The sequence below is a fragment of the Falco peregrinus genome, chromosome 6 (genome assembly GCF_023634155.1).
Source record: "Falco peregrinus isolate bFalPer1 chromosome 6, bFalPer1.pri, whole genome shotgun sequence".
NCBI lineage: Eukaryota > Metazoa > Chordata > Aves > Falconiformes > Falconidae > Falco > Falco peregrinus.
In genome coordinates this window covers 2,510,962-2,525,102 of record NC_073726.1, presented here as the reverse complement: position 1 = coordinate 2,525,102, position 14,141 = coordinate 2,510,962, and the positions used below count along the sequence as shown (strand labels likewise).

Here is a 14,141-nt window from a genome sequence, read left to right as displayed (position 1 = left end):
GGGTGCAGTAGCTGGAAGGGAGGCGTGGGGGACAAGCCTTCCTGTAAGGAAGTGACCACCATCGCCATGGGCTCCCCAGCTGCACAATCCAGGTCCTGTACCACCGCACAGTACCTCATCGTCCCCTGCCACAGCTGGGAAGGGGCTAGACACAAGGAGTTAACCGATGTCCTCATACTCCTGGTAGTCTGAAGGGCTAAAGAAACTGTCTTTTTTATCTTCATCCCCAAGAAATCAAACCTCTCCGTTTCTAGGCCAACATGGGCACTTGCTTGTAATATTTGTGACATCGATGCCTCATGCATAACTTTAACTTACAAAGACCATAACAACAGCCTTTGGGAGCGATGCTGCTGAGGCCACCTGATGCTTCACTACTGATACTGTCCTCTGGCACACTGCTCGGTGCCCAGCCTCCCTGCAGAACTCCCCAGCAAGTGGTGGCAGCTCCTTGTCACCTTCCCGTCACGAGTCAGGTCCACGCTGAAGTGGATGGGCATGAGACATGACAAACCTCACAGCAGCCTTTGATGCCAGCCTGATCTAGGAATGAAACTCTTGTTTTAACTTGCAAACACGCAAACATCCTCCCCAAGCTTTTCTACCCCATCACAGAAACGAGGGACGGGAAGGGGCTCCCAGAGCACACACAGGCAGGTCCGGACTGCTTTGTGAACGATTCATAAGGAACATTGTAATCTCAAAGTAAATGCCATGTGTTTTATTTGAGGTTGGAATAAATTACAACTGTAAAGCATAATTTATTGCTTTATAAATTGTCTGCTCTTAAAAGGCATTAATATCAAACATAAACAAAACAAAGACACATTTGATTAGCAGTTCAGTTCTCTTTAAGTTCCATGAACAGCTGAGTAGGGGGATTTCATTCTATATACGATTGAAATTTCTGATCACAGGCTCGTAAACTTGACTTTGACATGCATTATCATCATATAGATATATTGAAGGGACTGTAGATGTGTTCATTTGCTTTAGGATAGAATTTTTATTGCGATTTTCCCTAATATATCCCATTGAATACCCAGTCCTTCATTCCTCACTCAAATACAAATCTCACTGGTTTCAAAAAACTCCTCTAAAAGATGTGTGGGGTTTTCTACCCCTGCGGAAGAAGGGGTCTTCCAAGTCTAAAACAGGAATGAGTCTGGTCCCAAAACAGGAATGAGTCTGGTCCCAAAACTAAGTGAAAAACAAACTCCTCCTAGGTTAAAATACTGAAATCCCATGCACATGTGACCTCCCATTCTGAAGATTCTTGCAAAACATCCCAGCATTATCTGAATGAACTGATGCCGATATTTCACATTTCTACCGTACGGTTACTCCGTGCCTGAGACTGGTATGAATTTTGCTCAGCACATGTACTCCTCTAAGATGCAGACCCAGGCAAGTCCAGTTTGCCCTGAGTCCTGGGAGGATGAGTGGGCGCTCACAGGAGGCTAGGTGCACTGAGCACGTCGCATCTATACAGCCCTGGATGTATAGATGCCGCGACACAACAAGCTGGACCTGGCTAGCTCCAGCTAGGTATGTCAGGCAGACGGAAGGCGAAAAAGTAGCTTCCTCAGCCTCCTGGGGAGTGATAGCTCCTGAACACCAGAAAGGGAAGGAACATGGACGAGCAGCTCTCATTACACCACGAAAAAGGATTCCAGCAAGGCATCCCGCCCTGCTCTGACCCTCTCGCACTGCAGGGACCAAGTGCTCTGCACACTTCGGCTCCGCAGCAGCGTCTCCCTGAGCTATTCCCTGAGCAGGGAGCACGCACTTCTGCTCGCACTTCCCCAGCTGGGTCCAAAGCAGCACAGAGTGAGCTGGCTTATGCCCTGCATTACATCAGAGGTAAAACTCTCCACAAACAGAACCAGAGGCTCCCGTCTCAATTAGCCCTTGGAACAACTCAGAAAGTTTGCAGACAGAATCTCCAGGACAGCTTCTCCTCCAGCTGCAAGACTAACTTTAAAAATAATAAGCCACTGGTACAGTAAATACTTCTAAAACTGGCTCAGTATTACTCAGAACATTCCTGTTTAGACAAGGGTTTCTACTCATACCAGCCTCTGATGTTCTGGTCGTGCCTACAAGAATGTAAATAGCTGAGTGAGATGCTAGGATATTTTACACGATATTACTGAATGGGAATGGTTAAATCTCTTACTGGATCCAACAAGTATAAATCAAACTTCAAGGAAAATACTATTACATTGATCCTGGTGCAATTTCAGTTTTCATTAAAATTTCATCAGTAACGTAAATATCTTCTCCATGTTTTGTGCATAATCTCATTTAAAAAAAAAAACCAGCAAAAAAACTTTCTTCTACTAAACATGGCTTCACCTGAAGATGTGTTTCTGTTGTGCCATGAGGGATAGTCAGCTTTGATCTCTGCAAGGCGGTACAGCAGATTTCAGATGCTGCGCTTGCCCATAGTGGCTCCCAACAAGTCAAGCACCATGGCAGAGCTTTGGTGGGAGGCTGGGAGTGTGCAGGACCACACCTGGAATTGTGCTGAATTGGGCCAATCGGTCAGCACTTTTCGGTGTCCTCCTTATTCAGGGGCTGGAGAACCCTGGTTTAGCTCGCAGCCACATCGTAAAGCGCGTAATGGAGGGGTGGGGAACACTAATGCCCCTTCTTCCACCTCGGCTTCTGCCTTGGGAGAGGCTTGTGGAAGGGCGGCTTTGCAGCTGCTTCGCGCTAGCAGAAGGACACACTGCAGCTGGGACAAGGCCATGCACATCGTGTGTGCCTGATTCATCACCATCTTAGAGAAACATAACTCAGAAATGTGTAAGCCTTTAAAATCATCAGTCATCTCATTTATGCGCACCGAGAACAGATTCTTGGCTGACTTCTTTTTTTCCTTAGCAGTTCTGAATTTGTCTTTGAAGATGAGAAGGAGGAAAGCTAGCCTTCAGGGAGAGGGACAAGCAGAGACACTTGCAAATTAAAATGCATGCACATGCCATTCACCACAGCAGTGACCTCCAGTCTGCACTTTACAGTACAACATCCGATTATCTTGAACCTTAATTTCTCATCCCTTTCAAACGCTCCCAAGAGCATTCCTTTCTGTGTCAGTGAGATGTCCCAGGGGACTCTACAGAGAAAACTAATGAGAAGAACAAGCTGTTGTCACCAGGAGAAGTACCAGGGTTACATACAAGCCACAGACTCTGGAGAAGCAGGACAGGGAGCAGGCTTATTCCATTTTTCAGTGCCAGTGTCATACCAAGCAGCGAGACAAGCACACAGTGAGAAGGAAGATGGGCTAATGCTACATTGGACTGGGATTTTGCAGACTGGGTTAATTTACCTTCCCCTTGTTCTTGAAGTGATCAGAAAAAGTAAACAATTTATATTAAATTCAGAGTGATCAAACATTCCCAGCTCATCAAATACCACCAAAATATTTCTCCTTTCTTAACAGTTCTTAACAGCTCATGCATTGCCTTTCTTAGACCGAGCACACCAGAAAGATATCCTCTAAGGAATCACACTTCTAGAAAAAAAAGAACCAACAAACTTCGGGATTGCTACATCTCAGCCAAGGCTCATTTATCCATCTGCAAAGCCTCCTGCACCTCCTGATCTTCACTCCCGAGCCACCCATTTGCTGTGCACTTGCAGTCAGAGAGAGCAGATAAGAGCTCTTAAATCCATTCACCTCCTTACTTCTAATTCACCGGTGCTGGCTCCAGCAAGGCACTCAAGCCAGCACTGTCTTGGCGGCTTCTGTTCAAAGCACCTTCTGACTGATGGGGGACCGGGCTCCTGCTGAACTGAAAAGCAGATGGGACAGCGAGTGCGTCTGAGAGTAAAGCTGTTAACTGGTGCCTTCGCTCCCGGGGAGGGCAGTGTTCAGCCACTCTACCAAAATATGGCAGGCATATTAATTAGTGGTTACAAAATGCTCTGGCTTTTCACAGACCTTTATAAGTGCTGAGCATTTTAATTGGCAGGACAGCCATGCCTGAGAATTCAGTGTATTGTTAGAAACTGACAGTTTCCTCTCCTGCAGTCCTTCCTGTCACGAAGCGTCTCGTGGAACAAACAAGTGTCTATATCGTGATTTTACCAGCGGAGGAACTGGGTCAGAGATGGACTCCAGATGGATCAGACCCATGGAGCAGATGAATGACTTAGTCAAGCGAAAACTAAAGTCACTTGATGCAAGGCCCAGAGTTCCATCCCTCCACCAGAGGTTACTGAACAGGGAACACAAATAATCCCCCAAAGAAACTGATGTATCATGAAGGGCAAAGAGGCTTTGAAGCTATGCAGAATAGCGTAAAGTACAGCACAAGTATATTACATATTTAGCTCTACCCCAGCTTCTCTGTCACGTGGGCAGCAGGTTGCTCAGATAGTTGTCTTCTGTTCAGCCTATTACGTTATCTCCTAAGGAAATGCAGGTGGAGGTGTGTATGCAATTCAGCAGTAGAACAGAACTTCGGTTTTATGTGGGCTCAGAGAAACTTTCTTACACCCAAATGAGATTTTTGCATGCATCTGTTACTCACCCAGATGCTGCCTCTGCTGTGCTCCATGCCTGAGTTTCATGCCAGGTTTGCTCTGCCTAGCAGGCATATCATACGCACACAGTGACCTGGTACAAAAGCACATTCTCCAGGCCAAGTCTCAGGCAAAAATTCACCTACAAAACCTAAGTGTACAGGTAGTTTTTTGCAGTGAATCGGGCTTTCACTAGGAATTAACATAAGCTGCAATGACTAATCTTATACTCTGTGCACTTGCTTGTTTTCTTTTCACAGTTCAACCACTTTCTTCCTTAATACTAAAACACTAAAGTCTTACATACCATTCAGAGCATTATTTTCTCCTGGCTGTGTTTCTCTATGCTCTAAGCCTCTATCACAATGCATGCAAAGGATAATGGCTGAATTTGTAATGCTTTTAACTAAAAAAATACTTTTAAAAACATAAACCATAAATTATTTATTCCTCTTTGTCCATTGTTTTAAGCACTGAGTCTTCTCCCAAGATTTTACACAGTTCATTCAGTCTCTGCTGCATTTTAGGAATTCCTGCAAGTTGGGATTCCAGTCTCTGTTTTTCCTCACTCAGTGATAAACGGATAGCGGTGTCCAACTGCTCGAAACGCCAGCCTCCTTGTCCGTCAAACTGCAGCAAGTGAGTGTGGTACTTCCTGCAGTAGAAATTAAAATATTAATAACGGCTCAGGGAACAGATGGTTAATTTTTGCATGCAAATTTGGGTGCCTGTGTCTCTTTTCAATGCTGTCTCTCAAGAAGTTGCCGGTTGCCCAGTTTTGGATCACTGGGTAAGATCTTTTTTTCAGTCACTCATAATCCCAGGACACTCTTTTGTAAGGGATTTGGGTATTTCAAAGCCTGTCACCAGGACCTCCCTAGGCCATCTAGTGAAATTCAGCAGTGAGGTGCCAGCTCTAAGCTATCAGCACTGCTGTGGGCTCCCTAGCTGGGGTGGTCACTGCCTCAGGTGCCCCGCACAGCTGGGCTCGCCGAGGTCCTCACCTGCAGTGACGTTGGCAGGAGTGGGCAGCAGGGCTGTGGAGGTTTTCCTCATCATCTCCTGTCCTTGGTCAAGGTGGCAGCCTCCCTCTTAGAAACGTTGTCTGCGGCTACAGTTGCCTTCACTGCAACTCCACCAGGCTCCTTTTTCTACAGGAGCTTGAACAGCAGCGGCAGACAAGGCTCCCTTCTCACTCAGGCATGCTAGTCCCAGTTTATTTTATTTACCTCGCTTTCTGACAGACATTTTACCCCCTCAGCAGAAAATACATTCAGGCAGGCACGGTGCATCTGATACCGTTGATAAAACTCTAGTTTGTTCAAATTACACCTCAGTTTGTTCCCCTGCATCTTGTAAGGTTGGCTAAAGAAACCTCCAGTCCTAAAATATGGTTCAGTTTGCAAGGGACTAAAATAAAAAAGTCTGTAAAGGAGTCACAGATCTTTCAGTGAGTATCAGGGTGTGTGCACCGAAAATATTCAAAGGTGTACATGCGGAGTTTGTCAAGACCTGACAAGACATTTATCAGGAGGTACAAGAGGAAGAGCAGAGAGTTCCCTCAGAGCTGCTGGTATGACTGTGTAATTTATCACTATCAATTATAGAAGATGAGATACATCATAAAACAGTGAATATAAATCCCATCCAGGGAAAGTGACAGTTTAATAAATTCAATAGCATATGACATGGGACTCCAAATAGATTCAACTCCAGGCTTACATTGACCAGTTCTTGCATACTATTCTTTGTGACACCAAATGTTTAACCTATCCATTTTCCCCCACCAAAACAAAAAAAAAAAAATCAGGAAGCTAAGGTAGCTGATTGAGATGTCCAATGCTTGCAGTCTAAGAAATTAGCTAATTTTTGATTAAAAGGGCAAATATTTTCTGGTATAATCTTGAGGAGGAGAAAACAGCCTGTGAACCCATTTTTCCTCTATGCAGTGCAGTCCCTGTGCAAGCATACCTATGCTAAAGGCATTTGGTGCTTATTTCTAAATACTGAGCACTTCTTTTTACTTCTCTAGAACCCCACAAATCACCAGATTTCTGGTAATTCCAATAATACTGTGGAGGTTACAAGAACAATCCCTAACCTTCTTGAATAGCACTAGTAGTAAGAAATAAGAAATGCTGGTAGGAAACTGAACTCAAAAGACCTTTCTCACAAGTGCTTTTGCATAACTTCCCCCTGCATCATTATTATTTATAGCCGAGATGCTCTCAAAAACCTCTTGAACAGTGGTTTTAAACTAATGCCAAACTTTAAAAAAAAATAATTAAATATTATTTTTCTTTTTAAGCGTAATTTAAATTATTTTAAAACCAAATGTCTGTGAACCATTTTTTCTTAACATTTAGGTCCTGATCCAGCAAAAGCTATTTCCACCCTCACTGACTACACAGAGGAAGGAGAAATGCTGGGGAAACCATTCTTTTTCAGAGAAGCAGACACTGATATAATTTCTTTCCTTTGAGGCAACAGACTGGTAATGGATTTTTGTCAACAATTTAAAAAAAAAACAAACCAAACAAACTGAGAGCAGAGATCAAGGAGTACAGAATGAATAGTGTCTGCTGATGTTAGCTTACACCTCGTTGATCTCATTTTGCCCTTTAAAGTATTTGGCTGTTTTCTGGATCAAGTAACTACATTTGTTTCCCTTGAGGGACTCTTCCACACTTGGTACTCCCTCATAAGAATGATGCTTCTCAGAATTCCAATATTTCCCTTTTTAATAGACAATCGAATTTTGAAAGCTCACAAACCCTGCAGGTAGAGGACACAACTGAAGTTAAAACACCAGATGTATTATTTCTATGGAAGAACAAAGAGTAGTTTAACCACTTGCCACGTTTCCCACCATCTTCCTGCACTGGTAAACTTCTAGAGTCTGGTGATATCTGTTGTGGCTGTGGAGTGGTGGACTAATTTATTGCCTCTTAGATCCCTGCATGTTGCTATTAATAGTTAATAACTGAAATGCATTTAAAAAAATAAGAAGGAGGAATAAATACATGTCTATTATTGTAGACAAGTTATCTTAGAAAATGCAGTAGATACTGATTAAACAACTGGCCTAGTACAAACATTATAGACCAATCCACCCTGTCAGAAAGCTAAAAGCGAGGACCATGATAAATCCCTAAACATACTTACCAAAGAGAAGGTCTGTGTGTTATAGAAAGCAGGGATATCCCAGCAGCTTTTGCAGCTTGGAATATTTTTCCTTCAACGTCAATGCTTACAGCACTCGTGCATTCGTCCAGCAATGCATATTTCGGCCTTTCAAAAGTAGATAAGGAAATTACTCTTCTATATTTTGGACAGTATTCCCACGTACAATATTTAAGCGAAAGAACAACAGAAAGGAGAGATCTATTTTTGCCAGACAGCTGTCTCTCATCTACAGCTGAAAGCTGGCCAGCAACAACATAGTTCCCATGCATTATTCAGGTGCAGAGCCAGCTTCCAGGAAAAATGGGGTTTATTTCCTAGTCCATCTGAGTACACAGTGATCTAACTTTTGTGTTCTAGTTTGACCTAGTATTATTCTGTCCTGTCATCACATCACGCAGCAGCTACAGCCAACTCGGAAACTTTCTATCCACTGCTATGTATGGACTGGGCTGCCTTTGCATGCTTGCAGTCTCCCAAACCAAAAGGTTTTGTAGCTTGGATTTCAAACTGCCATAACCTCTGCAACGGTCCATCAGACTTCTGCAATATTTGGAGGACAGATGCAGGGAAGACATTTATGCCTGAGACGTTAAAGAAAGGAACATCTGGAAAATGTAATGCTATGTTGCCAAAAGCAAAGCTTAAGTAAGAAGCATTCCCCAAACTAGAGCTTGTATGAAATAATGACAAGGCCTGTGCTCCTATGCAGCCATCTAGCAGTACTGAGTATTGCATGGAGATTATAGTCTACTACCGCTCAAGTGATAACGGGAAAACTGCAAAACTCTTCCTCATTTTCAGATGCTACTTAAAGAACAAATCAAAATGCTTACTTATGGTAAAACATCCGAGCCATGCCCATCCTTTGTTTTTCTCCTCCTGATAAGACATCTTTCCAATCCATGATGGCATCCCAGCCTTTTAAAAAAAAGGCAAACAAAATGCGTCACGGCAATGTAAGTTTATGAAGGAAATGCAGCTTCACTTGCAACATCTCTGCAATTTGCAAGCAAAATCATAAAGGACATTTCCATTGCAGAAGACACAGCTCAGGGTTCTGGATCACATCTTCTGAAATACCTCAGTGCCTTTCCACTGGCATTCAATTGCAGAAATGTCCCAAATATCATGTCAATTTTGAAAATGGAATTTAACTTTCTTGGTCATGTAGATATTGTCAATAACTTTACTTACCATCTCTTTGAAAAGACACCTACCTGTAACTAACCATTTCATTCTGTCATGTTTGTTTTATAGAACAATTTTCTATTCCTCCTTGAAAGGTATGAGTGGAAATTTAAAAACAAATTCAAAGAAATAAAGTGTAAAAAACATAAAGAACAGTACCAGACTCCACTCCCTACTGTAGGCAAAGAGTAACTGTCAGCAAACTGAACAGAAACACAGATGCAGACACAAGGATGCATTCTATGCGTACAGACAAGCAGCTAACATACAAAACTGCAGACAGGAGGATTTTCCATACAAGCTTCCTGCTACCTTGCATTTAGAGACGACCCACAACTGTTATAACACTGGGTATCCTTATTTAATATTCTGCACAGTCTACAACTGATTTTTTTCTTTATCGTTTTCAGACACATGCAGTGGGAGTGTGATGCATTTTATATGCAATCTTATGGCAGACAGGCATTTCTGTGAGTACTCTGGCACGATTCATTCCCACCAATGAAAAAAATTCAAATACCAAATTACCCTACTGAAAATAAGTTTTCAATCAAACGATCCAGACGGATAGAGTTGCAAAATAGTTGAGTTTTGAAAGGGAAGAGTGTGGATGTACAGAAAATCTGAAAAGACATTTTTCTCAATATATCATCTATTCGTGAGACAGGCAGCTGGAGCAGGGTCGAGTGAGGGAGAGAACATTTTTCCAAATCAGCCCAGAAGCACTGTAACTAAAACTGAAAACTCTTTTCTGCCACTTCCCAACTGAAGATAAACATTTCCCAGAAAAGACTAGAAAGAAGGTCAAGCAAGGAGCATGGGCTGTGTCATTTCTGATACGTGAACCAAGGTAAGGCACTTGGTACTTGTGAAGGTGTAGGAGGCTGGGGAGTGCTCTCTCCATGCTTGGTGCCACACCAGAGCTTGGTAAGTCTGAATAAAACCTCAGTGAAGCATCTGGTGAGAGGTTGTGTGACTGAAAACAGGAATTGATAATGCTGGAGACTGAATTCTAAGAATTTCCTCTACGTAAAATTGTCAAATACAATGTCACAGTTTTTTAATATACATGTATATAGTTAGATTTAAAAACCAGGTATGCACACACCATAAATACATCACCCCTAGTAATCCTATTGGGTTTGCATTGTTTCCTTCCATTCTTGTCTAAGGATCCCAGCGGGCACCCCTTGGGAGCACACACAGTGCTTTCTATCAGCGGGCTCCTAGCAAAGACAGAGCTGTGTAATGATTAACTGGACCCCCATTCGGATGAACTGTAGTAAAGGGAACAGACGCACAGAAGCTGCTGCAGCTCCAGTCCAGGTGCTGGGACCACACAGAGAGCTGGAGTGCGGTTCCATTGACACCTTCAGCTTCCATAAAAGCCTGTAAACCACCTGGGGCAGTCCTTTTTGGCAAAGGGTCCTAGAGGCAAGGGGTGGGAACAGTCCTTCATGAAAGCCATAGAAACAACTGTGCTTCTGAAGACAACATTCAGGCTGCTGTTTATATTCTGTTATTTTTAAGCTGAGCATATAGACAAGCTTTAGGAACCTGGATCTGAGCTGGGGTGTGGGTGGCTGTGCATGCGTGCACATGTGCCTGGGGAAGCAATGCTTGCGTTCATACGGTTTCTTCCAGATCAGCTGGCTTATAAAGACTTACTAAAAGACAAAAAAAGGAATGATATTCATGAAGAAGCATCATCTTGTCAGCAAAATAATTCTATTATTTCATCTAAAGGTGTAAGATTTAGCCTCCATTTACCAGGATACAGCAGTCATCTCTGTGCTCACTTCAACTTACATTACAACCGAGTATTAGAAGTGCATCTTGTCTCTTCTTGCCTAGTTCCCTCCCTGAACTTTCCTATTTGCCACTTGGAATGCTTCAAACAACAGATACGGAAGAATGCATTTTAATATTATCTATTTAAAAAAAAAATATTTTCTAATGTCAGAACAATTTCCTCTAAACAGTGAGGCATTGTAACTCAAAATAAACTGCCTCCCTACTGTGCATTAACAATTATGCACCTACTTGTTTCCCTTTTCTTACTGCTGACATGGCATAAATCAATGAAGGTTGTTAGTGTTCCGAAAATATCAGGCAACTCAGTGGCTCATGTCACGCATAGCTACATCCACTTTACAAATGAAGAAATGAAATGGCATGTCCATGGACGCAGCACAAATCTCTTCGTAGGTACAAACATCATTCTGGCTCTCAGAGTCCAAATTCCTTGCTCAATTTCTTGTTACATGTAGACTTTGATTGCACATGGTATGATGTAGATGAGATAAACACTGGATGTCACAGAAATGCCTTTTGCAACCAGTAAGACAAAGAGCATGTCTAATGTGCTGGGGCAGACTAACAGCGGTAGAAATACATACAGCTGTTAGCAGAAAGTAGTGATAGCCTTATGACAGCAGCGTTTCATTTTCTTGCATGGCTTCTTTCAGAATTCCTTTCCCCCCAATTTTCTGAAGGAAAAAGCAAGCTAAATTTGACAACAAAAAAGGGGTTGCATCTAGAGTCTGTAGCACTGTGTATCCTTCATCCTTGTGAATTGTCATACTTGGAAGCAAGACCGAGCATTCAGCTGCCATAAAAAGATACGGTTAAAAGATCCTTTTCCAGATCTACGTTCCAATGCACCTCATCAGACGTGGACAGAAGAAAGGTTACCCCTGGTGAGTTTTTGAACATGAAGGCCTCTTGCACAGCATATGTCCTGAGGCAGCTGTCAAAATGGAAGAGAGCCCAGGTGCAGTGCAGCATGAATATGCAAGGGCAATCCTTAGCTGAGGAATGAACAAAGAGACCATCAACTGTGTGAGCCCCAGTTCAGCATGACACTGTGGGGATTTGTGTCTCTGGATTTCAGAGCCACTAGAAAAGCCAGCAAAGCACTCGAGTTCCTGCTGGTACCAACAAAAGCAAATCCAGGGCTAAAATGATCAGATGAAAAAATACTGGAGAGAGGAAATGTGCTTATCTGTGTGTTTATACGTGGCCTACCACAAAGGTTCCCTGGAAAAGACCCAAAGATATGACAAATGTGCAAAATAATGAGGGATAGTCATAATCTGGGGTGCTGAGAAACCATGAACAGGTTGAACTTGTTGAGTAATGTCACCATCCCCAACCTGCCAGGCCTGGTCATGCATTCAGCGTGCTGCTACACGTTCTCATGGCTCCTCTCACGTGACAAGCTATCGGCAGCCTAAGGCTGTACCACGATTGACACTTGCTAAATACACACAGATTTTCAAAGCAGGTCAGGAGGGAACCACTTTATGTATATATCTACTGCACATCTCCATGCTGTTACCTATGATTTCTGGACACGCCTGTGCTGGCTGGTGGTTCACCAACCTTCTTCGCTACCCTAATTTTGTATGACATTATTCTCCTGGTAGAGCTAGCAACTTTGTTGATAGGGGCACCATATTGCTAATATAAAGGTAAGTAACAAAATGGCATTCCTCTAATATCCAGAAGATGAGAAAAATACCAGTGTGCACCTCAGTGTGAAGGCAAGTCTGCCCCTAGCAGCAAGCGGGGGGTACTGTGAACAGTAGTTGCGCTGGGATCTTCTAGGGTTTGGGCTCAGGGCCATCCAGAATGCGGATGGTGGGGAGGGGGATTGTTATTTTGGTGAGTTTGGTGTGTTCTGTTGCTACCAACTGAAAAAAGTTTCATGAGGGTAACACAGAAGCTAAACGCCAAACCGGGCTACTTATTCTTGTAACCATTCTACTTACTTCTAACTGGGTCAAACCTTATTGCTAAAAAAAGAGAGGAATTTCTGCCATCGGCAGCAACAAGATCAGCGTTAGGCTCTTGCTGGCTACTTTACGCTTCGACACTGGTGACCCTTGTACTGATGCAATGTGGAAGCAATTCAGCTAAAGACAATAAAGTTATGCCAGGACAAATAAACTGAGTCAGACTTGCACGCTTCTGGATCCATCTGGCTTTTTCATAACTGCCCACAGGGAGCAGAACACCAAACTGCAAAGCATCGTATTATACATGCGTGACATTCGTGGTCAATTAAAGCACAACAGGGACATGCCCAAGGAGCCCACTGTCTGGTAGAGGCTTAATACTGCAGGGGATAGGTGAAAAGGGAAGAGGCAGAGGTAAGGCTCTGAAGAAGAAGAGGATCTACAGAAAAAATATTGAATATATTACCTTCTACAACTTAATGATTGACAGACAGTTCCATTCTTACAGCAGTTTATGGAAACAGTTCAAAATAGCATGGACATACCCCATATATCCATAAGAATATGAATAACTAAAAGTGGTTTCATTGATTGTTTTTTCAGACGTCGTATATTTTCAAAAGTTGTATATAATAGATAAATAGAAACTGTTTGCGAATTTTTTAGCAAAACTTTTTTTTCTATTGGAAAATGCCAGAGTTTGTCAACTATCTAACCACTTTGCAAAAAGCGAAAAGATGGTTTAGGGCAAATCCCTTGTTCTACAAGCTTTATATGGAATTTTTCATTATTTTGCAAAGAAAATTTTCCATTTTAAATAGAAATGATTTTAGTTTAAAAAATCTGATTTTAAGTAAAAGAATAAAGTAAAAGTTGGAAATAAAAAAAAAATTCAGCTATGTATAAACAAAAATGTCAATTGTTCACTTTCAACAAGTATTTCTCTGGCTTGCTGGTTCAAAAAACCAGAATGTAAGTCTTTATCCCAGACTAGGGGAGCGCTAAAGAATATGTAAGCATATGAAATCCACGTAACGTGTCAAATCATAAGTCATGTATTTCCTCTCTGCTTCTACCTTGGCACTTGCCTTCTGCAAAGCCCAAGGAGAAAATGGAACAAGTAAGTGTATTATGGTCCTAAAAACTTCCTGGAATGTGGTAATCTCTTCCCTTGTTTTCAAGCTTTGACCATTTCTGTTATTTTCAGATCGCTAAGTACCTAAGACACGTTTTTTTTTTAACATTTTTTTTTGTGCAGCCTTTTGCACTGTGTGCCCTCATCCTGAGTGGAGTTTCAATAGGGCACCAGTGAACACTAACAGTGTCCTCTAGACTTTTTTTTAGATTGTGTGTGTCTTGCATGTGCAGTCAGACAGGCAGAAGAGCAAGAATGGAGTCAGCAATAAATACTTTCTTTGGCACAGAAAGTAGAGTGAGACTTATCCAAACCTGGGGTTTCAGTTTGGCAATGCATAACACTGACACGGCCAG

General features: G+C 42.5%; 1 protein-coding gene across 2 annotated transcripts in view; it reads right to left on the bottom strand.

The window, feature by feature from the left end:
- Positions 1-700: 700 nt before the first annotated feature.
- ABCD2 (ATP binding cassette subfamily D member 2) overlaps positions 701-14,141 on the bottom strand; it is a 49,820-nt gene continuing 36,379 nt past the window's right edge. For both annotated transcript variants that reach the window (XM_055807805.1, XM_005242317.4), the window contains exons 8-10: positions 8,556-8,640; positions 7,702-7,827; positions 701-5,191 (exon numbers count right to left, since the gene is read on the bottom strand). In XM_055807805.1, the coding sequence (XP_055663780.1) occupies positions 4,981-5,191; positions 7,702-7,827; positions 8,556-8,640 (422 nt within the window). In that variant the 3' untranslated portion in view covers positions 701-4,980. The remainder of the gene's footprint in view (positions 5,192-7,701; positions 7,828-8,555; positions 8,641-14,141) is intronic.